The sequence below is a fragment of the Corapipo altera genome, unplaced genomic scaffold, assembly GCF_003945725.1.
Source record: "Corapipo altera isolate COAL_440 unplaced genomic scaffold, ASM394572v1 1, whole genome shotgun sequence".
Taxonomy (NCBI): Eukaryota; Metazoa; Chordata; class Aves; order Passeriformes; family Pipridae; genus Corapipo; species Corapipo altera.
This window is the reverse complement of record NW_020884873.1, coordinates 40,650,098-40,675,518: the sequence shown is the minus strand read 5'-3', so window position 1 is coordinate 40,675,518 and position 25,421 is coordinate 40,650,098. Positions and strand designations below refer to the sequence as shown.

The following is a 25,421-nucleotide window of genomic DNA, read 5'->3' as shown; positions in this document are numbered from 1 at the left end:
TTTATTGTTTGCATTGTGCTTTGGAGGAACTATTTAATTACTTTGAACACAGTGATGGAATAATGTTATAAAAATAGTAGAAGACTACAGAAAAATCATTGTTTCTGGTACTTAAAAATCACTGAAGAGTTGCATTCAGTAAAATAAATGGAAGGAATGTGAAACATGAGAGTACCATGAAAAGTTCAAGCAAGTCAAATTCTGCTTGCAAATTAAAATGAAGCTGCAAATTAAAGATGCACTAATTATTTACAAGTTACGTATCTTTTAATTAATTTTACCAACAGTACAAATACCCATCTCATGGTTGCCTTCTAAGTGGCATATCTATAAATATACTGATGTATCATACTTGATTTCTTTTCACCAGTGATGAGTGAAAATCTGCTTTGTTAAAAGATGATATTCCCTTTTCACTAAGCTTCCATTCTCTATATGAAAGCATATATTCTTAATTTTTCTTTCTACCAAATCCAGAAATAGGAATTTTAGGAGATACTCCTAATTATGATGCTGTTCATCCTTCCTTATTCTGCATTTCACTGAGAAAGTCTAATTGTTTCGAAGTAGTTCTGGTAATGTTTGTCCAGAGCTAGATTAGTTTACGCTTTTTAGAAATAGATTTAGCATCTTCAAACAGAAAAGGGACTTCCCTACCATGGCACTCCAGTCACAACCAGTACTGCTTTTCCCCCTGTCCTGTTCTCCCTGCAACCACTCTTTCTTCCTTTTGTCGAATATAAACTTCGCAGTTTGTGTCAGCCGAAATTAAAATAAAATTACCATTGATTTTATCCATAAGATCTGTCTATGTTCTGACAGAATGTTTAGCATGATATTGCATGAATGTGCAAAGAATTTCAATTTAAATATGCTGGCAGTATTTAATAACTTCTACATACTATGTAGCACTTAGGTAGTGTCTGTATTGGATTTGTAGTTTGATGAAGATTTTAATTTCTCAAAAGCCTTTTCAATAAGTGAAAAATAAGCTAACTAAGCTAACTTTTTGCTAGTAAGCTTTGGAGCACACTATTAATGTAAAATATGTTGATCTTTCGTGTTACAAAGACAAGTTTGGATGCTCACAATCTGGGAAGACTGCCCTTCTATTGGAAAGAACACCGACCTCTTGGTTTTTCCTTTTCAAAATAATACACTTTCTTTTGAGGTTAGGTGGAAAAAAGTCGTAATCAGTTAAACAGAGAACTGTAATGATTACAAATGAAAGAAAGTACGTTAATATTGCCTTAGATTAAAAGAATTAAATAAGGTGGAGCTAGACACCAGCTTCAGTATAGCTGGACATGCCACCGTAAAGACCAAACAGACCTTATAGATGAGTAAAAGCCCTTAGAATTGGTTTAGAAGTGCAGATAATCTTTGGGTTTTGAGAGGGATGAAGATATGTTGGTTTTCTTAGTTTCTGAAACCAATTATCTAAAATCCAAAAATACTGGTAAATTGTGGGTGTGATTATAAGATGAAAATCTACTTAAGTACTAAAAGCAAGAAGTAAGCAAATTGAAATGACTTTTGGACACTTTATGTTTTGTTTGTTTTTTTTTGATAGGTGAAATGAGGAATGATTTATATATTACTGTAGAAAGAGGAGAATTTGAGAAAGGAGGGAAAAGTGTGGCCAGAAATGTGGAAGTGACAATGCATGTGGTGGACAGCAGTGGACAAATATTAAAGGTATCATTGTTGTATGTTCTTCCTTACTGTAGTTATTTTTATACACTTTTTCAGATGTAATTTTTGTGGCGATGATTGAAAAGTAAAAAAATGCTGTGGAAAGGACATGTTTACCTTTTACTGTCTTTAGGTATTCAGAGTGTTTCCACTTTGCTTAAAACCTTTATAAAATACCTTTATAAACCTTTATAAATGTTTATTTCTGTGATCAATTATGATGTTGAGATAAATGCCTGTAATTGCCAACCAAATAACTAATGATTCCATTAAGATGCTGGAAAATTTTGAAGCAAGATCAAGTTTTGGAGAATTATTTCGTAATAATTCTTCTTAGTAGGAATGCAATTCCTTATGTTACACAGAACAATGTATTTTGATAATTTTAAATTTTGTGTCTGATTTTAATAAATCAGGGATCCTTGATGCATAAATCACCACCTTTCCTACAGAGAATTAATAGATATCCAGAGGTCAGGAATTAGACAAATTGATTTGTCTACCTTACCATGGAGAAACCATCATGGGTGTTGCAAAGGCAATGAACACTTTGCTTCTTTCTGATCATGGAATCCAGATTTATTTTTTAATGGTGAGAGATGTCACTGATAATGGCAGGGTTACAGGCTTATTTCAGAGGACTGAAGATCTTGAGCCTGGGCTGTTCTGGTCTCAGTTCCAATCTTATTTGTTGCTTGGACATAACACTGGCTAGACCTTGAGGTGTCATGGGACTCCACAACACATTATTGCTTAAGCCTCCCTGATCAACCAGGTATCCCCTGTTGAACAGTTCAATTCTGACTGATGCAAATGATTCTTGCTATTTCTAAAAATTTTCTAATTGGCAAATATTAAGCAAGTGCTACTATTTTTGAGGGTTTTACGATACTGAACATTGTACCACATTTGGCATTTATGATACGAATGTAAATTTTAATAGTTTTCCTTGAAAGACTGGTCCTTGATGACATTTTACCAATGCACTAATTTATCTTTAGTCATATTTTTTCTTCATTAGGATTTTATCTCATTTGGCTCTGGAGAACCACCAGCCAGCGAGTACCATTCTTTTGTGCTTTATCATAATAATGGTCCCAGATGGGCTGAGCTGCTGAAACTTCCTATTCCTGTGGATAAATTCAGAGGAGCTCACATCCGCTGTGAATTCCGGCACTGTTCCAGTAAGTGCTGTTCATGAGTTCTGCTAGTCCTTTCTGTTACAGCTGCAGTAAACACACGAGTTTCTGTAACACCTCAGGAAAAAGACAGCTGCATGAACTTACTCTGTAGTGCTTTTTTTTACTTATAAAATTCCAAATTTTTTTAAACATTCTGAAAAATTTTAGTGATGATTTTGAGGTAAAAATTGATGACTGGATGCAGATTCTGAATTCCAGGGTATGAGAGACAGCTTTCATAGGGGTGGATAAACTTCTATATGTTGCTAAGGTTTCATATTTTGTGGCTTGCATTATTTGTTAATAAATACTAAATCATTCCAGAATACTCCTTTCTGATTTAAAGTGAGATCAAAAAAAACATTGCAGAAGACAATGTGCAAATTGGAACAGAAATTCAAGATAATCTTCATCTGATTAGGTGCAAATAGCTTCCAGTATACTTTCTTATGTTGTATTAAATAAATTTACTTGGTCTAAAATGCATACTATTAACTTTAAGTACTGCTATTCATATACGCATTTCAGCAAAAGAAAAGGGTGAGAAGAAGTTGTTTGGCTTTTCTTTCGTGCCCCTGATGCAGGAAAATGGGAGAACTCTACCAGATGGCACCCATGAACTCATTGTACACAAGGTAATTTGAATTAGCAGTCATTAGCTGTAATTATTCCACTGGAACATAACTTAAATGTCCAGAGATGTGAAGTTGCGAAAGTCTGTATTGATGAGTCATAATCTTGTCATCATTAAAATATCCATTGCTGATTCTTTAATATTAACCTTCTATACAAACTGCAATTGACACACTAGGTGTGTGTTTCAGTGCAATTGTGTGTTTCAGTGCAATTGACACACTAGGTGTGTGTTTCAGTGCACTGCTTTTCCTAAGTCTTACTATTAGATCACATTGTGTTTATAGTGGATTTCACAAAGGTAAGTTCAATTAAAACATACAAAGTGAACCCTGTTACTGAATTCCTCAAGCTGGAAAATCAGACAAGCTCATTTATCTACTCAATGTTATAATTTTTAGAGATATTTCAGCTTTGTGGAATTTTTGTTTCTACATTTAAGAGTTGTCTCTTCATTCAGAGGATTTGATATGCTCACAGATAAATTTTAGATTTTAACGCAAAAATTTGTAGCTATTCATTTGACAAATCCAGTGCAAATTTTTTAGGTTTCAGTGTCAATATATGAAGCTGTGACCTAAACCCAAAGTTTGCGACAGGCATGGTGATAATTCTTCAGTTTCTGGCAGAGAAATAATAAAGATTCAGGGTTTTTATACCATTCATTTGTTTTAACTGGTTTGTTTTCACAGTGTGAAGAAAACACAAACCTTCAGGACTCTGGTCGCTACCTCAAACTCCCCTTTTCAAAGGGAATATCTCTAGGAAACAACAGCCAAGCAGTAAAAACCACTAAAGAGTCCTTCTGGATTACATCCTTTCTCTGTTCCACTAAACTCACACAAAATGGTAGGATATGTTGACTATTTAAAACATGATGAGTTCAAATGAGTGTGATAGCTAGCCTTTTCCATGTCAAGCAATCATGAATGTACTCAAAAAAGCTTGCTGCTATCTATTTTATAAACTGCTTTTTTTCATCATTTTTTATATCCAGATGGAAACAAGTGCAGCATGATAAACCACTATTTTTAAGTAGTTCAAGAATGCTTTTTAGATTAACATGATGTTGGAATCAAATTCAACACTTTTGGAATCAACTATCAAAACCCAGCTGCTTTAGAAAACTTCTTAATGTGTTTGTTGTAGAGTTTTTATGAAATACTTTTTGTCAGCTTTAGGCTGTAGCAGTTTGTTTCTAATTAGACATATATTGGTTTTTTTGGTGTATTTTTTCTCTTACTTTAAACCAACGCACATTTACTACTACTTAAAGCAATCTTATACACTGGATATAAGGAGAAGCAGATAGAAATACATATGTTTACACTCTTTACCAGTGCTCTGTATAAAATTCTTAAGGTTCTTGTTTACTTGCCATAATAATTAGAGTTTGTAACTGAAACAAAAAACTGTTTGTGAAACAGTTTTCCACAAATTTCTAAATATTGTGTATTTGCTTGGTAGTATGTTTCTGACCATTCTTTGATATACCCACAGTTTTTTGGTTTTTTTTTTTCTAAGATGTTTATCTTGTGTGGGAATATCTGTGACTTTACCCTTCTTCTGTGTATGATGATAAAATTGCTAATTGTGTGCAAATTGATTATAGGTGTTTAACAAAACTAGAGAAGCTTTTTTTAACTGAAATAATCATCTTAATTTTTACCATTTAGTAGCAAGTGTTATAGCAATTACCTTCGAAATAATCAAAGTTACCCAATAAAAGATTTTCCCAAAGGTTGCTAATAGGGAATCAGAGACTCATTTGCTTCAGTTAAAGGCCTTGATTTAGGAAATCACATGAATCTACTGATACTTACACATGCTTGAAAGTGCTGCCCAGAACTTGTCTCTCTGATAAATAGTTGCCCTATTGTCTGGGGTTATAATACTATTTCTTGTTCACAGTGCAGAAGTTATTTTGTACTTAATATAAATATAAGTGTGACATAGGGCATAAAATTTCCTCCTTTTTCTTTTTTTAACCACATTCTGAGTAAGAGAGTGTAGAATATCTGAATAATATTGATCCCCTTTTCAGCTCTGAAAGAGTTAACAATTATTTCAGCAGTACTTCAGAGGGTGGAAATATTTTCAATAGACAGGCTCATATTTTCTCCAAGGATCTTCTTTGGGAAGTTCATCTTGGTGAGTTTCCAAATCCCCATTCTTTTAAACAAAAATTTGCCAAAGTCTATTGCATGCTCAGAAAATTAACATAGAGCAAAGCATGTGGATATTTGGTCATGTGAGCATTACTTCAGTTATCCCTGAGAGAATGTAGTGTATGTATTAAAAAATACAGGATTAAAAGATCTATGTGTTTAATTTTTTAAATAAACATTTGTATTGGTATTTTTGAAAATTGCTGATGATTTTTTAATCTGTTTTTAAGTTTGGAGATTTTTCTGAACTTCTCAGAGATTCGCCTGTGTTTACAAACAACAACGTCCAGCCTGAAAATGAATTGAAAATTATGCTGTTGTCTGGCGATGGGGTGGGGGAGGAGCCCAAACCCAGACTTGTAAAGGGTGTGACTGAATTAGGCCACAGCTTTACAGGCTTGCTGGGAAATTTTACTCTGTCATTCTCTCGTTGATTGTTCCCACATGCCATCAGCTCTCATGCATATTAGGATTATGGGGAGTGAGGGAAGGAGGCTGACTCTTAATTTTTGGGATCCATAACTTCGTTACCCTTGGTACTTTGGAGGGGTAATTAGGATTATTTTCAAACAATTTCTTGAGACCTTCTAACCAGGGGAGTCTGTGCATTCGTCAGCATATTACTAAGAAGCCGTCCTTATCTAATCTGTCAGCCAGTTAGGTTTTCCTTTGCTTTTCCCTTTGGTCATGAAGAGTTAATGAGTTAATGTTGGCAAAAAAGTATGCCAGCTTTCATATGTTATATTCTTAACTGGGCTTTTATATTTCATTATCCTAAAAAACTCCAAAACAGCAAGAGAGAATATCATATTTTTCTACTGAGTAGTTGTCAAAACAACTTAGTTGTTTTTTCTTACTTAGTTTTATTTAGTTTTTGACATATAGGAGGGATCTCTCCCTGCAAGAAACTCAGGATTCTTCCAGCAAGTCAGGATATTTTAGCAAGTTGGCATCCACTTGTTTCTCAGCACTGATCAGCACATCCCTGGTCAGCAGCTGTTCAGCTGCAGAGCAACATGCCATACAGCATGGCAGTTGCAAGGCAGAGGAGTAATCCATCTAGCTGCATTTTAAAAAAGCCAAACCAGTGATCAATAAAACAAAAGTAATACTGGGAAGCTTTCCAGAGTGACCCCAGTTTGGAGGGAGTGTTGGCAACGACAAAAGCAGCCTTTTGGAAAGAGGCGTGCTGACTGCCAGTTCTGGAATTTGGATTTTTCCTCTTGGAATGCAGTAGTGTTACAACAAGCCAATTTCTGATGTCTCAAGATTTATATGAGAGAGATGGAAAAACATTCCCAACCACTTTTTAAACACATGATTCTAAACCTTTTATTAAACCTAGTGCTTTGGATTTAAATTGCATACTTTGAGAAGGGGTGTGTTTTGTTTGGTAGGAATGGTAAGTCATTTGTAGCCTATTTTAAATATACAGATCTTGATTATTATTAAGAAACTGCATTGAAAATATTTTTCTTCTTCAGCAAATTAATCAACAGCAATGACTTTTTCCCTTTTCCAAAACTATGTCTTCCTAGTGGGCCTATTTCTGGGGACAATTTTATATTCTCATTTCTCTTAATAGATAACACATTGCTATCTGTTCCCCTTGTGATTCACATGTCAGATTTTCTATTCGTGTCATTTATTCTTGGGCTATTCACTAATGTTATCTCAGCAATGTCTTTTCTCCTTAGCACTTCTCCTGAAATAAGTGCTTTGAAGTGAGTGTCTTTTGCTTTCTCTTTATTTTTAATCCCCCAATAAATCCCTAATATTGAGTGTCAGCTATCTTCCACCAAGTTCCTCCAGCAAACTTGTAAAGATATGTTTTTTCCTGCTACAGACAGTTTCAGCTCGTCTTGCTGCTCAGCTTGAGCTGAGGCTTAAACAGAATAAAATGGAGAAATACATTTAATTATCCAAAAGACAAATGCAGTTCACTGGATTTGTAATTCTTGTTTCTTAAAAATTCCAGAAAGAATAATAAGACCTATCATTTGTCCTTGATCTTTGAGATATGCCTCTGATGCATGTGTGGGACCCTTCATCACTCAAGTATCTCTTTTTTTCCATGCTAGCACAACATTGAAGCAAAGTAAAAAAGTAACATATAAATATATCAAAACAATTTGTGCCTATCAAAAGCAATTAAGGTAGCAAAATATTTGTGGAATCTTATGTAGTTGTTTGCCATTAACACCCCTGGCAAGATTTGAATATAGGGGGAGATTTATTTAATGCTACTAAAGTAAAAAATATTACTTCATTTCCTGTGGGAGAGAGGAACTTCCCTGGAGCAAACATGAAAGAGGTGACACAAAGATGGGTTTTGCTCAAATATTACTTGAGTATGAAAACAGTCTGTGGTAGAAAGCACCCAAAGAAATACTGAACCAAGAGGAAAACTTGCTATTAACATTTTAGTTTGATAAGTACTGAGAACACTTCAGAAGCACTGGATGCTTCTAAGACAATGCTGGGCAGTTATTAACTAGATTATAGTTCAGCTTAAACTGATGGAAGGGTTGGATGGTGATTTAGGTTTTCTGCTTCAAACAACCAGGCATTAGGAATTTCTGAAAAGCTGGTTAGTGAAATATGGAAGTAGTAAAATTGAATATAAAGGGGCTTTGGGATTTATTTAATTCAATGGCTCAAAAATATGTGTAACTTTTACTGAATACAAATTGAAAGGACCACTGCCGACGTGTCCACTTGGGGGAGAAATTGCTGAAAAGCCAAGCCAAGTCTGCAAAACTATTTTAGGATATTGAATGGTATGGAATATGAAATTCAGAATCTTAAAGTAAGATGTGTTTTTTAAGTACATCTCTGAAGCCAAAAGCAGTAACATATGTTCAAACACTATTAAATGTAGAACTTGCATTTAAGACAGGTGGAAGGGCAGATATGTTAACTGGGCCATCACCCCTTGATGAATTTTGTGCAAGTATTTACAAGAAATCATGGATGAAAAAATTAACTGGAATGTGCTGTAAGATGAGTTTATCAAAGACATATCATGCCCGAATAAACTTCTTAATCTTTCTTTTCAAAGTTTTTTTAGTTATTATGCAGAGGAAATGTAGCAGTTTGATGACACACAACATGGGAAATTAGAAAAGATACAGATTAAATTAAGAATTTTAAAACTGGCATATAAAAGTTAGAAGGGAATGGGCAAGTTGCACTGTAGTAGAATGAATATTCTTCCTGAGCAGAAGGAAAATACTACTAGATCTGAAGAAGTCTCTTGGATTGATCTCTGTTTTAAAGGAGCAGAAGGGGTTGGGGATGAGAGTTACTTCACTAAAATCTGAGACAGTTTGCTGCTAATACATCATGGAAAGGTCTCATCAGTTGAGAGAGACAAAATCAAAATAATGGTAGAAAAGTCAGGATCATACACTGGTGGAGACTCCTGGGGATTTTGCTATACCCAGGAAGCAGAACAGTATTAAACAGGAGAAAGACATATTTGTGTCACCAATATGGTATATCTAAAAGGCTCTCAAATTCTAGAACATAGATGTCAGGTGTTTAGAGTGGACTTATTATCTTGCTAATGATATAAAAAGCAGTGAGGTAATATTATCTGTAATGTAGTTATCATTTTGGTCAAGAAAGGAGAAGGAGAAAGAATTAAAACTGGAAGAAGTTTGAAGACACTCGGCTATCTTTTAGCTCAGAATAGTTTATTTTCCAGAAAGGATTGTGTTGCTTTTTAATAAAGCAGGATCTTAGAGGCATTGTGTTTGTTCTCTAAAAGGACATAGGAAGATTCAAAATAGTAATTAGGAGACTATTTCTAGCTGTCAGGGGGCAATTCTAGAAGGCATCCTTCAATGGAATAAGAGAGAGCAAAATGATTGCTTTGCTTAAGAGGGTAGTTGAAAAATATCTGAACAAGATTGCATGATACAGTTGCCACAAGAAACTGATTTTAGTGACCCAGTACCATATTCTTATGTTTGTTGGTGGAGCAATTATGGAACGGAATAAAAATGTGTTGTTGGGAACATCATATAACAGCAAATCTGAAGATGTTTTCTTTGGTTTAATAATACCAAATTTTGCTGAGAGGACTGTAATAGTCAAATTTATAATCTGAAATGCTTTGCTTCCAACTTTAATCTTGCATTTTGTTTTTGTAGGAGATATGCTTGACCTGCTGAAATGGAGAACCCACCCAGACAAAATTGCAGGTTGCCTCTCAAAATTAAAAGAAATTGATGGTTCAGAAATAGTGAAGGTATATACCTTTCTATACTTCTAGATAATATGAGCGAAATAATGTATTTCCATGTCACAGAAATATCTATTTAATAACAAACTGTCTCTTATTCTCTCCCATCAGTTTCTTCAAGATACACTAGACACTTTATTTGGGATTTTAGATGAAAACTCTCAAAAATATGGATCAAAAGTATTTGATTGTTTGGTAAGTTTCATTTTATGATGATGCTTGACACTACTTAAGAACTAAAAAAAAACAAAAAAAAGGTTTTGGGTTTTTTTCTTTTTCTCTCCCATTTAGGTTCACATAATAAATTTGCTGCAGGACAGCAAGTTTCACCACTTTAAGCCAGTAATGGACACTTACATTGAAAGTCATTTTGCAGGAGCACTTGCATACAGGTGAAGTCTGTGCTTTTTCTATCTGATTTGAATACTGACATTTATTACTAAACTAAGCAGAATCAATCATTATGTTAAAGAAATGGTGTATCTCTGTTTAAAATAATTCTACTGCATATTACAGCTGGCATTATTGCTGGTTCATTAGAGATCTACTAAGTGGCTTTCAGGAGATGGAAAACTAAATGTAATATTGGGCCTGTAGTGATCAGTGAAATCTAGTCATATATTTTTTATTTTGTCAGTGTTTCTCATATGACAGCTGTTGGTGTGCATTCTATGTGCAAAATTAACCCTTTTCACACTTTGGTGTTATAATACTTTTTGATGTGCTATTCTAGAGATCTTATAAAAGTACTCAAGTGGCATATTGATCGAGTCACTGAGGTGGAGCTTCATGAGCACATACAGGAAGTACTAAAGGTAATAAGAATCCTTGAAGACAATTGTATATTTGAATGATGTATTCAGACAGTACCAACAGGTTTAACTTAGGAAATGAAGCAGATTCTACATGAATGATGGAATAGTAGTACTAATTCTAGGGAGCTACAGACTTTTTCAGTGCAGTGAGTTTTTTCATTGTTCTCTTTTGTCAGTACATGGATCATTAAAGGGAATTCTACTGAAAGGTGGTGGGTTTGGTTGCTCTTGTTTCTCTGGCTTGTATCATCAACAGCACCCAGGATGCCAAGCTATACAACACAATAATCCCATTTGGGACAGGTGCTACAGGCTGGAAAGAAAATATCAGTGTGGTACCCTTCTGTATTTTAGCATGCTGCTGTGAACTTTGGTGCCTTGCTGATAAGGAAGGGCTGTATTTTTAATTTGCAGTCTAATCTTTTTTTTTGTAGGTGGGGATGTTGTTTCGTTGTTTGGTTGGTTTGGTGTTTTGGTTTTTTTCGTATTATCTGGTTAAAAAAAATAGCGTTCCCTGATTTGTAGAGATTATGAAAGGCAAGGGAAGAGCAGCTCTGAGTACGTGCTTTTGAAATGTTGCTAGTATTTCGATAGAAAGATTTGCCAAAATTAAGTGATGTGGTGTCCTGTTTCAGACCCTTGTCTTTATTTGAATTATATAAGCATTGTGTGTGTTCTATTTAAAGAGGAGTGTCTTAATTTTTATGATTTATCTCTTATTTTGGCATTTATAGGCACAGGAATATATCTTCAAATACATAGTTCAGTCTCGAAGGTTATTCTCTATTGCTACTGGTGGACAAAATGAGGAGGAATTTCGCTGCTGTATTCAAGAGCTTCTTATGTCAGTACGCTTCTTTCTTTCTCAAGAGAGCAAAGGAGCTAGTGCTTTATCCCAACTACAAGTAAGTTTTCAAGTGTGCCTTGCTTATTGGCATTTTCCATATCCAGTATAAAATATATAGACCTGTCCAGAAAAGAAAATGTGTATTTGCTAGAGCAAAGTGGCATTTTCAGCTTTTTATCCTACAGTGTGAAATTTTCATACCAGCGGCTTCTAAATATGCTTGGAATGCATAATCCTAAATACGATATTTCATTTTGAATTATAATAATTGTATCGATGGATACAAATAAAGTAATTTCTCTGGTTTGGGCATTTTACATCTTAGTCTAACCACACTGACACTGAAGAATTTGAGATATAGAAAAGACTACTATCAGGGTTTTCATGCTTACCAGAAAACTTTTAAGTCTTGATGAACTATATAAGCTGATATCTTTATTTCAGTTGAGGTTAATAAAATTGTCTAGTGCTAAAGTGCAGAGGCAAAACACACAGGAGACAGCTCTCTGCATTAAGTTTCAGAGATTTACCAACTCCTACAGCTCATGAATGTACTGTCTTCTTCCCGTATTTCTGTAACCGAAAGTGTTTAAGATCCTGTTAAGAATTATTAATTTCTAAGCTCTGTAGAAAACTGTTCTACCAAGAAAATGGCAAATTAGAGAAAACAGAGTAGAGAGGTAATGCTTCCATCTCCTGTCGTGTAAGCAACTGGAGTGAAAAGACAATAGCAAAATAATATAAACAGCTTAATTTAAAATTATTCTTCAGTATTTTTAACCTTTGTCATCTGTTCTGCCACCAGTGTGAAGAAGGACCCAGGTATAAGTAGCTTTTCTCAGTCAGGGAGATTTGGAGAGGAAGAAGGGAATCTCAGTTCTAGCTTCTTTTCTCTGACATTGTCCTTCTTACTTTGATGGTGTTTTGTTTTTCTATTTATCAATGAATTTCTAATCCAATTTTAGGATTCTTGAAGTGAACCAATGCTGTCTCACTCCAAAATAAAAGTGTTAATTATTTGAAAAATGGAAGATATGGAGGCTTTTATATTAGTTATCTTAAAGCAAACTCCACACAAATATTTTTGATATCATATCAGCTAGATTTTGCTATCCTTTTAAAAATTTCGTTGCACACAGAGATAAGTGTATTTAAAGTGTAAATATTTTTGTTCTAAGTTGAACATTTTACTTTCACTTTGTCCTGGGAAAAAGTAACATTTTTTAGATAATGCTTAAGGGAAATAGTCACACTTATAAGCCCTTTAATGAATGTGAGGATATTTCTCATGAAAATATGACCATTTTTAAAGCTACTACCTACACTTGAAATATAAAACCAGGTCTTTTTCTACAGTTACTTTATTTTCTATAGTTATTTAAATTCTATAAATGTCAAAACTATTCTGCAATATCTGATTGTCCGTTTTTACCCTGTTCCTCTAGGCTGTGTTTCTCAGCTCATTCCCATCGGTGTACTCTGAACTTTTGAAGCTCTTTGATGTAAGAGAAGTGGCAAATTTGGTTCACGATGCTCTGGGCAGCTTACCAACAGTCATGCATGGGGATGAGTCCCTTCAAGCTGTTAAACTGCAGAGTATTGGGAAAACTGTAGAAAGTCATCTGTACACTAACCCGGGTAAGGTTATCCTGAGCTGCCTACAGAAAAGGAACTCAAATTGTGTGCTTTGTACATGGACCAACAGGTGCTGAAGGAAATACTGTTCCTAAGGAACAGTTCTTGAAGTACTGCTCTGTAGAAGCTGATCATTTACAGGAGCACAGTTATTTGAATTTAGTGGTTTGTTTTTCAGAGGCAGAGTCTTAAAATATAGGTTTTTTTGATCTACTGCTAGAAATATGTCTGTGAAAAAAGTTTATCTTATACTTTTTAAGTAATTATAAGGAAAAAGCTTTGCTAAAATTATTTTTGTCCTTTTTTTTTTCTTTGGGGGCTGTTCATTTGTGGGCAGTTCATCAAACAGGTTTTCACTTATCCATTAAGTCTTAATTGTGTAGCTCTTGCTAGTTCCACACTTTTGATCCTCTGTTTCTTAATGTAGCATAAAAATGCTACGCAAATGCAAGTGATGCTTGGTGCACCAACAACATAGTTATTTGCTGTGCAGAAGAAAAACTGCTGAATGGTGATTAGCATGACATTCTTTGTTTCCATTCTAAATGAAACTCATAGAATAACCAAGTATTAAATTTGAGATTAAGTAACTTTGAAATAAAGTAATTAAAATAGAAGATATTTTAAGAATTGTAGTAAGTGTTTATTTACTCACCAATAGCCCTGAGAGCTGTTTGGGTATTGGCTGATGGAATTTAGTAGAAGCCATCTAAAGCATTCAAGATAAACACATTGTGATGATGAAAGCCCTGCAAAAACTACCAGGATACGCATAAATACTTTGAGGTGCTGAAAAATAAAGGAAGAATTCTTTGAGCATATTTTTTTAAAATGCTTTCAGTGGTTCTGCTTTATAAGTATGAGCTCAAAGAAATGGGTAAGTACTGCATCCTGGATACTTCGCTTCATTCTGGCTGGAATAACAGCTTACGCTTGTTAAACTCCCACGGTAATTCCTTCCAGAATAGTTAGTTAGCTCTGCCTACAGCTGACTAATCAGACCTTTGATACACTGACATATTAATGGAGCCATATTAAGAATACTCTAGCTTATGTTTTTCATCTTACAATGTACTTAGGGACCAGGCAGTGTCATGGCCATTTTCCTCCCATTCTCAGTTAGGTCAGCCTAACCAGACAATCCAAATATATGAATGTAATTAGAGTTACTTAATGCCATGTGAAGGACTCCTGGGGACTTTCTTGGAAGATTGGGAGGGTCTGGAGCACAAGTCCTATGAGGAGCAGCTGAGGGAGCTGGGGTTGTTTAGCCCGGAGTAGAGGAGGCTCAGGGGGGACTTTATCACTCTCTACAACTACCTGGAGCGAGATGGGGGTCAGTCTCTTCTCCCAGGCAACTAGTGACAGGACAAGAGGGCACAGTCTTAAGCTGTGCCAGGATAGATTTAAGTTGGACATTAGGAAGTTCTTCACAGAAGGAGTGATTGGGCATTGGAGTGGGTTACCCAGGGAGGTGGTGGAGTCACAGTCCCTGGAGGTATTTAAGAAGAGACTGGATGTGGCACTTGGTGCCTGGTCTAGTAGACAAGGTAGTGTTCAGTCACAAATTGGACTTGATGATCTCAGAGCTGTCTTCCAGTCTAGTTGATTCTGTGATTTTATGAACTGTAAATCTATTTTCAACTGTATGACAACTTTTTTTTGGTCTACTTCCTTTTGTAAAAGAATTAGTTTTTTATTCAAATCCATTTCCATTATTAAAAAGTCGTTATAAAGAAGTTGGTTTGGCTATAAAAGCAATGAAAATTACATGTTAAAATTTACATGGAGTGTGGGTTATACACAAATAAGACATAAATTTCTTAGACCGCCGGGAAACTGGTGTGAAAGACATCAGGCAGTAATACAAGCTCCCAATGACCGTGATAGAAAGCTCAGACAAACACTTGTACAGTATAATTTCAGTCATCATTGATCTCTTTGCTGTCAGTTTTTTATCTCTTTAAAATACGAAAAATTTAAGATTTTCCCTCAGTCAATCCCTAGAAGGAAGTCCTTTTAAAATCCTCTTGGGAAAATAAATATTGAACTAGACTATGCTAATGTGGAGAGTAAACTGTACATCCTAGTGTGGAGTTGAGGCTGGGTGCTGATAAAATAATTGATTTCTGTCTCCCGGATGAAGATGGTGAATACTGCAAGCTGCAGTGCTAGCTAACACACTGGAAGTAGATGGAACATAGGAATAAGTATTTATTCAAACATCTGAAAATGAGGAGGGTACTTCTTAGATAACATAATCTGTTGTCTGGACCTTGCTTGGAAACAAGTGAGAGTAATTTAGCATGTGAGTCTCACACATTCTGTGCTGGAAGGACCTGAACAGCTAGCACGTTAGCTCCCAGTGCTGCAAAAAATCAGCTGACACTAAAGCTACTCTTTCACTAAAATTAAGAGATGTATTTGATACATTGTTGAAAACAGAAGCATCAGGCATGCAGGGGTTGATTTAAGGCACCCACACACAGATGTTTAGTACCATTTCAGATGTATTTGATGCATCCGATCCCTGCCTGCTACTCTGGAGGATGCCGGTTATATATTGTATTTACTGATCATATGTAGATAGGACATTTGCATTGAGGTTTTGGTATAGCTTGCTTTGACCCTTTTTCTATTTCAAAGATTTTAAATTTCAGCTCTTCCTATAGGTAACAGCTCCAGAGTTGTTAAAAAGTGTCAATAGTAATTATCTGCCTTGCTCCTGTAAGGAGTTAGTGGATGTTAAAGACTTACTTCACTTCTATTTTTCTATATTTACCTCTGCATCTTTGTTGTACAAGTCACTGGCTGTCTAAAAAGAAACAGATTACAATTTTCCTGCTTATAAAGATGACCAGTATTTTTTTCCTCTTGACCTTTCTTCCAGTATCCTAGGTATTTTGGTCTTTGGACTCATCCCTCTTGATACTTGTAGAATGGCCAAACTGATATCTGTAACCAGAATTTCTACCTCTGTTATTTCCAATACATCAGTAGTCCAGCACTCTTGTTGGTTTTCTTTTTTGCATTAAATATTATTATAGCTTTCTTTGAGGAAAATTTAAATCTGTTTTGCTGTGAAGAGTTAAGGCGAATAATAGAGAAACATATCTTGAACCATGTCCTTCTTGACATAGTTAAACAGGAATTAGCAGAACAACAGTCTTTTTTTTTTTCTGCTTTGAGCTTGCAAATTCAATAGTTATGAAAACACGAGATGTGTAAGTAAGGAACATCTAGGTTTTGTCCTCCAAAGGGGGTGAGTTTTCTTAGAATCACCATTGATACTACATACCAATTACCAGAAGAGAGATTACGTTAGTAGGTAAAATCCTAAAAAAAAGAAACCCACATATTAATAAAGCCTGTATCTTAGTCCAGTTATAACCAGTGGTGCAGCCCTTTATCAAATGGAAATTATTCTTACATGGCAAGAAACTTTGTGTTTTTCCCAAAATATGAGAGTTTGGAGCTCTGAAAGAGTAGCTGGGTAGGACTCTTCCTTTTAGTGATCCAAACTGTTCAAAGCAAATAGAAGAGAGGTTTAATTATATGACCATTTACACCATATAGTTATATCATATGTATATTATGAAAACTATGAAAAATTCTGAGTTGATGCTTGATTTCATATGTAAGGTTTAATGTGTTTATTCTATATATAACTTACTCTTTTTTTAATTGTTTTCCTTAATTACACTGAATCCCAAAATTAATAGATTAGAAAAGTGATAATTACCTATTTGTTTTCTTTCCGAGATTGACTGCTTCCCTTAACCTGTCTTTGTGAATGAATTCATCTAAAAATTGTATCCTGTATATTACAGGAGAGTGTACATGTTGGAAGCTATGTTTCAGCAGTCATTCGGAGAGAAATATCTGACACAATCAGTAAGAATAATTCAATATCTTTGAACTGCCTTGTGTAAAGTATGTTAGACTTCCTATGGGAATGAAAAAAAAGTCATTAGCAAGGTTGGGAGAAGATACCATTAACTCATAAGGTGGCTTAATTCTAGAAGCTAGGTATTATGATTTGCCTCTTATTCCTTGTTTTTTCAAAAGACTCAAATCTTCTCATTAATAAGACATATCTCAGTAATCACTGCAAGCTAATTGATTGCTATCACAATGCAAAGAACCTATAATTATTTAAATTGTTGATACAAATCCTGAATTCAGTGTAGTTAAAATGCATTAAACTTTACGAACATAGATTTGGGGAAAAAAAAGAAAAAAAATAAATTTTTTTCAAAACAAAGGTTTTACACATTGATCCATACTACTGTTTTGAAGAACTCCACAATCTTTTTCAGATTAATTACTTTTACTTAATTTGTCTTCCACAGCAATATACTATTCTTTGGAGTTGTTCGTGTGCATGTGCTTCTGTACGCACCTGTGGGGGATAGATGGATGTATGTTGAATACAAAAATTCAGCCTTTATTAGAACCTTTGTAGTGGAGAGCAGAAATATGGATTATGCTTCTTATATGTGGCTTATTTTTAAGCCAGGGGAGGACTTTCTGAGCCGTGCCTGTGTTTTCCTTCTGCATTACAGGCAATTTTTTTCTTACAACTGAAGACAGTTCCTTGCTACAAGTTTTGAAACTCACTGTTCTGAGAGCAGTGACATGTCCGTAGAGTCACAGAATAGACATGTATGTTTGGTTTTGAAATTGCAGTGACAACTGTTTTGTTAGCTTAAGCATTTTCTTCTCCTACCATTCTTTCATCCAAACAAGGGAGCATAAATTGAATAGGTCCAAGTAAAACTATCAAAACCAAGAGCAACTTCCTTGTTTCTTACTGTTCAAGGAGAATGGTGTTTGTTTGAAATATTCAATTACACTAATTTTTTTTTTCCAAGCAGGCTGAAGTTTTGACCATCTGTTCAGATACAGTAGTTGAAACGAGTATCATCTTTCTGAAAGTAATCTTTAAAATACAATAGAGTAAAGAAAGTGATGTATGTGTCTTCAGATGTTTTACCACTATCTGGAAAACGAGGAGGAAAGTTGTTCTGTGTTAAATATTAAATATTAATGTTACACAGGAAAGTCTCAAGGATTGCCCAGAGTCTAAGATTACCCTCTTTCTAATTATACCAAACGTGTATTTGAAAAGCTCTGTGTTGTGATTTTTTTCCTTTTCTCTCTGTATAATATTTGTAAAGGGCAAGTATTAGCATTTTAAACAGTCAGCTAATTTAACTTCTTGCACAGAAGAAAAATTAGGACAGTGACTGATGACTAGGAATTCTTATTATTGTACCATTCCTTGAGCTCATTAATTTTTTTTGTATCCAGGGGCTGACATTGCAGCTGACAATTAGTAAGAAAAAGAGTAACCTGAGACAAATGTTGTATACTGTGTTCTCCAAACTTTCTCACCTAGTCCTTGGTTTGCCTCAGAGGTGAATGAGCCAGCTCTCCTCTTCCGTGATACCACTACATCTCTCCACCTAAACAGATCAAGACAGAGGGGTATTTAGATTCTGGGCTTTTAAGGAATATATCAAAAGCTGTTATATATGGTGGCCATTTCAGTAACTGGCAGTGTTGCCTCCTATGTATAGTTGCAAGTTGTTGTAAGATGCTTTTTACTAATCCATTTGGTCTTGGTAAAACAAAGTTTGTGATCATTTTATGAAGCTTTTGCAAAAACGGGATATATGAAACAGTTGAATGAAGATGTTCGGTTTTGCCTCAGATGCTTCAGGCCACATCATGTGTAAGAGCTGACTATTTACAAGTCAAGTGTTACTACATGTAGATTCTCTGGTCTTCAAAATGGAGTTCACGATGCTGCACTTATATGTAAGCAGTGCACAGAGTACTGGGCACCTCGGGTAAGGCACCAAATGCTGTGTGGGCTCATCAGGAAGCTGCCTAGAGTTAACCAAGAAAGAACACCTTGGCACAGGGCAGCTCCTGGTTTCTTCTCACCTTCTGGGCTGAGGGATTTGAGTTGTAGCTGCAAGAGAGGACCTGCTGGCCCAAACAATAATGCTTATACCAGTAATGTGTGAAAGAGCTACTATAACTGCTCTGTGATAGCTGTGGAGTTCAGTAGTGATTTAGCATTTGCCTGGGAATGGAAGACCAGATTCAGTGCTCTGTAAGCCTGGATTCAGCTTCCTATGGCCTACCTGCTAGGAAAGTACCCCAACCAGAGAAACGCAGGCTGATTTACACAGTGAACCCTTCATCTTGTCTCTCAGTGATGGATTACAGATAGCCAAGAATTCAATACATGTGAGGCTTAACAGAAAGCAGGGAAGAGGAATCATCCTCTGTAACCTAGAGGTTGAAGTCTTTTTGATAGGAATGGAGAGTCCTGCTTTATTTCTTCAGCTGAAGGCATAAACTCTGTTTTTTCATCCAACAGGAATCAGTAAGCAGATTTAGGACTGGGGATCAGAAGGTGGCATTTCCTAACCATGGGTCGGCACATTGGCCGTTTCCCTGTCTTGTATTATACAGATGACTAGACAATTAAAACAAGACAATAATAGAGCATAACAAGATTAGTGCTTTATTTCAGTGAGTAAAAGAAGTATCAAACAAAATCTCATAATAAATCTATCTTTTTCTCCCTCATATTAAAAGATAGGGGAAATAGTTGAGGGGGAAAAAAAAGTGTTTATAGAAAGAGTAATCTACAAACAATGTCTGGTTGGCAAAATTATTTTGAAGGGGTAATTTTCCAGCAAGATAACTCAGTTTTTAGGATATAATTGCAGTAATGAACAAAGAAACTCTGTAGATAAATATATTTATATATAATGAAGTATATAATCATCATCATCATTAACATTTCAATAGAGGAAATTATTCAAATACATTTCTATGAAAATATAAATTCTCAGTTATGGAAAAGATCTAAAAACAACAACAAAATGAAAACAGGTAACACCCTTTCCATTTATCAAGTTGTAAATAGATATTTAAAGTGTAGGTATTAGGGTTCTTCCCATTTAATATTGTCTTTAATTGTAAGAAAAAGAAGCAGGAAAAAGTAGCATGTTAATGACATTCTTGCATAATTTTCAGAGAATTCAAGACTGAAAACAGCACCAAAGAACTGTGTTTAGAAAATGAGATAGTGGAGAAGCAAATCATTTTATGTAGTCACCAGTAGTCTAAATTGCTCATACTCAGTAGGAGTGAGGAATCTGGAAAAGTGAAAATTCTGAAAGTACTGCTTCTCTGTAAAATAGAACTCATCTGTAGAATGACATAAGTTCCAGATGAAGTCTGTTGTGACCTGGGCTTGTAAATGGATCCTGTCACATGGCAGGAATACTAGAGCATAATTTCACATTGTTTTGAATACAAGCATTACTATGCTGCTTTTTTTTGCATGACAGTTCAATAAAAACTAGAAAATTTCTGTTATATATAGTATGTTCCACACAGTGGTGTTTTTCTCCATCCATGACTTTCAGCATATTGTGCATTCTTCAGACATTTGCTTTAGGATATTATGATTATGAAGTAAAAGCTTCTGCTTATCAAAAATGTTGGTTAAAGCAAGCAAAAGCTTCTGCTCATCAGAAATACTGTTTTGGACCAAAGGCGCATTTTATGTCTGTATTAAAATTTAGCGATTATATGAGAGGCTCCTACTCATAAAATGTTTAATTTTTTCCAGATTCTCGATGCATTCTTCTTCCGGTAGTTTTGCATCATCTCCACATGCATTTACAAGAGCAGAAGGACCTTATAATGTGTGCCCGTATCCTTAGCAACATATTTTGCCTCATCAAGAAGAACAGCTCAGTGAGTAAACACCATATCACATCCATTTGAACTTCTTTTTATGGCTCAGTGACTTTTAATGACACAGACTGGACCTTGCCCCAGAGCATTTAAAAGAGTTGTCTCTGTAATGAATCTGCATAAATATGTGATTTTGATTTCTCATGACTCTTTTCTTTCCATGCAAGAGTATTTTAATTGTATCATGTAGTGTTTTGTCAAGCTTTGACTCTTTTTGAGTGTTGTGCTGGAAGGAAAGAAATGTCCACTTTCTTTTAGGAGCATTTTTCTATTGTGGGCTGTTTAGTCTTAGAGTACACAGGTTTAATATAGGTAAATAGATCAATATGAGTATTGCAAGGGGAAATGCACTTGGTTGTTATTTGATAAACTTTGTAGCCAATTTTTAATATTTGTGTTTGCAAATTAATCTGTGAAAGCTCCATATGAGAGCTAGCTTAGACAGCTGTATTGCAAATGTGAAGATGATGATAGATTCTGGCAGGCAACAGGATATAAGACAATTAAAACCAAACACTGCCTGTAGTTAGCCTCGTACATACATATCAAGGGCAGCATACATTGCCTTGTAATGCATTAGTGGGAACTGGTTTAGGTTACTCCATCCAATTAAAGTTGCTCCATCAGTGATTTGATATAGGTATGTCTTGCACCTTTGACACTGTCATAATGTTTTTATTGCAGCTTCTCCTGGATTAGTATAAAACCTCATCACAAGATGAAGTGATAGATGCTAAAGCAGAGCTGTGGTTTTGGATTGAGACAAAGGCTTATACGTCCGGTCTTAGTTGCAGCAGATCTTCCATTTGGAGTCACTAAACTAGAGATGTACACATTAACAAGTGGATGTCTACATAGAACTCTCCAATGTTCAGGATATGCAGCTAATAATTTTAGTAGTCTTTGAGTCATTGGGAGTATTAACAATTTAGTGAATTTGACATGATTTTTGTGGATTGGTTCGTTCCTTCCATGGTACTCAAGACAGTTTGGAGGTTGAGGGAACAAGAGAATTTGCAGTAAGGCAGGTTTGAAAATTAAGGTTGTTGGCCATTCCAATAGTAGTTTGAGCATGGATCCTCACAATTAATACAGTTCCTAAATATGCTGTATACTGTCTGGTTTCATAAGTAACCAAGTTAGCAGTTGTTTGATGCTTGATGAAGTGACAAAGAAAATGATGGTGACACTAGATTCAATTTAAGTTGGAACAGGAATTTTGAGGTTTTTTACAAATCCTGTGCTTTTGGTGTCTAGGAAGTAAAATAAAACAACCAAACAAAAACCCAAAACCAAACAACAACACCTCCCAAAAAATCCAAATCACTCCTATGCATTATTCAGCAAAGTTGAACAATTTGTTTGTCAGCTAAGTTTGATTATGAAGTGTTTGTTTCTGTAAAGAAGTGTCATCTTAAACTGTGGATAAAATCGCTCCAATTAAGATGGTGGTGTCTGTTGCAGTGGAGACACAAAACAGTGTTGAAACAGGGAAAACATATATCCATCTGAATTAAAAAGGAGAAGTAGCTACAGCTTGACTTTATCAAGTATTTTCATGCATGTAACTAAGGTCTCTTTTGTCAGTGAACACTTTGGTTTCTTTGTATTGGTGTTGTGTACAACAATTGATGTTGTTTTGTAGGCTTACATAAATGACTAATTTGTTTGTGCTACTCAGTTGATGGGAAGCCATGTTTCTGGTCTTTACTGATGAAGCAGGTCTTGCAGGTTGAGTACCATCTGCTTGTTTCTGGTTTCAAAGTGTGGAAATAGAATTCTGCTTTTTGGAATTTAAACCTTTCTTGGCAATTTCCCCAGAAAATATATGAGTGTTACCTATAAAAATTTTGCCCGAAGAGTTCTTGTATATTATTTACTGCTTTCTTCTAAACATCAATTAAAAAAAAGGACATGCCAATTTGATGAATGTTTACATATTCAAAGTTATCCCCATAACTGTCCTCTGTATTTAAGGACAATGTAATTAATTGAAAACTGTTCGGAAAAAATCAATAGAATTAAACAATATCTGAATTAGAGAATAGTTCTTTTTTCTTGAATGTATCATTCATAATAAAACTACATCAAAGGAAAAAATGTCTGTGGTCATCTTTCTGTTTTAAAATCTTAAATGTTTTATTTATTATTTAAGGAAAAATCAGTCCTGGAAGAAATTGATGTGATTGTAAACAGTCTGCTGGATATTCTGTTAAGGACCATACTAGAGATCACCAGCCGACCACAACCATCAGGCTCTGCTCTGCGCCTCCAGTTTCAAGATGTGACTGTAAGTTTCTTAAAATTAAATAGCTCACAATTGTCACTGGTAGGACTACTAGATTTGTGACGTTATTGTCTTTGTATTCACAGTGTTAAGATTTTGTGTATAAAACAGACAATGAGAACTACGAAAAGCTTTCCTGCATTTTACTCACTTTTAGTGGAAGTAGCGATTTTTTTGAAATTAAATTTATTGATAAATTGTGACCAAAAAAAAAAAAAAAAAAACCCAAACAAAAAACCATGCCCAAAAGATAAAATTTCCTTTAAGACTCTTTCAGGTTAGTAATTATTTCAGTATGTTTCTTTTGTTGGCAAATGTAATTGCTTTCTGAAACTCTCTTTAAGTTTGAATTCCTGAAAATGGAAGAGTATCAATCCATAACATTTTACTTCCTAAAATGCATACATCTTTTCATGATGGAACAGCTCTAAAATGTCTGCAGAATCTATGATGCTAACTTGTACAAATCCAGATTTATTAATTGAAAGGCATTTTGTTGTTCTCTTGGCTAAGGATTTGAGCTTTGTTTCTATCACATGAAGTAGAACATAGAGGATAGATTTAGAAGATTAGCAAATGACGTTTTTGTGAACCTACAATAACAACTCATGCAAATTAGAAGGTTGAAATGCAGGCATTTACAGAAAAGCCTGTGATGAGCACTGATCAAAGAAAATGAAGTGTTATTTTACTTTGTTTGCAGCAAGGTTTTCACGTTACTTTTCAAGGGCAAATTGGTTCTGATATAGCCAGGGATGTGACCCCAATATGATGTAAGGGGGTAGCATTTTGTGTAGAGAACATACTAGGTTGAGTGATTTGCCAGCTTGTTATACACTTGACTAATTAATTGTCCAATATTTACACTGTAACAGTTTTTGTTAAGGAAGAGATGGTTGCTGTTCAAACTAGAATTTCCTCTGAGATCAAATATTTCAAAAGCATTTAGTAGCTGTGGAAGAAATGTATTGTTGGTGGTTTTTTTGTTTGTTTTCTTTTTTACTTTATCTGACGGAGAACAAACTGTATGTGGAGTGCTTTATGGAGCTGACCAAGCTCAGTAATAAAATAACACCATGCTTTAATCATTGTGATCCAGCAGCACTATGCATCTAAGAGTTTGGGGTTTTTTTCTTTAAATTCCAAAGTTACAAATGTATGCTGAGTGGCATATCAAGCCACCAAAAGAAAATCTAAGCTGAAGAAAGGGGAGTAGTATTTGACACAGTAGTGTAGTAAAGCTCTGAGCTTATTGGTTTTTTATGAGATATCCACTTGTGGATATCTTGTAGATTAAGTTTTTATTAAACACCACAACAGCCTAATTCTACTATACCATCAAAAAATTAGACTTGAAAAGTGCTTTCAAGTTGCAAAATTTTCTTTAATGCGTTAGAAAAGCCATGTCATTGTCACCACAGGCTCTCAAAGAATACTTAACATGGAAGTGACTCACAACACAGCATAAGGCAATTATATACATTCATGTGGAATCATCATGCAGTATGGGCTTCTGGCAACACATGGAGGCAGATTCTTGGAACTATTTGTAGAGCAAGTATGATAAAGTGCTCAGTGAGAGTACAGCAGTAGAGTCTGTTCCAGTATGTTACCATTATTTCAAACTGCATGTATCACAAAATATTCTTTGTGAGATGCATCATGGCAGCACACTTGATAAAATTCTGTCATAGTTTCAGATCAGACGCAGTCTTCCTTGTGGAAGTAGTCCCAAACTGTGTAATCTTCTGGGCCCATGTATCACTGTTGTTCTTCACAAACAAACAGCATAAAATCAAGCATCATCAGGCTTTGTGCACCATTTCTTTCATCTCAAGTAGTTTTGGTACCTGGATATCATTTAATTTGCAGTGAGCAGTCTTGTTAGATGGTAACCTGCAAGATGAATGTGATGCTTCAAACTGAGCACAAAAAAGACATGGCTTCAGGGTGTCAGTGTTACAGATGTTGCACTGACAAACATGGAATTTAATGCAATGGTGAAGGTGAAACTTCTGCTTTAGTTTGTCAGTGGTTTAGACCTTTGGATTTCCTTAAGAAAAAAATGCATTTGTGTATAAAGAGTTGACAGAAAGCAATTTGATTAAAGTGAACCTTTATAT

The 25,421-nt window shown here is 35.1% G+C and overlaps 1 protein-coding gene across 4 annotated transcripts in view; it reads left to right on the top strand.

Moving 5' to 3' along the window:
- DOCK4 (dedicator of cytokinesis 4) overlaps positions 1 to 25,421 on the top strand; it is a 237,301-nt gene that overhangs the window by 148,272 nt on the left and 63,608 nt on the right. For all 4 annotated transcript variants that reach the window (XM_027658285.1, XM_027658270.1, XM_027658277.1 and 1 more), the window contains exons 14-25: positions 1,574 to 1,698; positions 2,717 to 2,879; positions 3,405 to 3,511; positions 4,202 to 4,358; positions 9,835 to 9,932; positions 10,038 to 10,121; positions 10,218 to 10,318; positions 10,660 to 10,741; positions 11,476 to 11,646; positions 13,034 to 13,226; positions 20,884 to 21,011; positions 23,167 to 23,301. In XM_027658285.1, the coding sequence (XP_027514086.1) occupies positions 1,574 to 1,698; positions 2,717 to 2,879; positions 3,405 to 3,511; positions 4,202 to 4,358; positions 9,835 to 9,932; positions 10,038 to 10,121; positions 10,218 to 10,318; positions 10,660 to 10,741; positions 11,476 to 11,646; positions 13,034 to 13,226; positions 20,884 to 21,011; positions 23,167 to 23,301 (1,544 nt within the window). The remainder of the gene's footprint in view (positions 1 to 1,573; positions 1,699 to 2,716; positions 2,880 to 3,404; positions 3,512 to 4,201; positions 4,359 to 9,834; positions 9,933 to 10,037; positions 10,122 to 10,217; positions 10,319 to 10,659; positions 10,742 to 11,475; positions 11,647 to 13,033; positions 13,227 to 20,883; positions 21,012 to 23,166; positions 23,302 to 25,421) is intronic.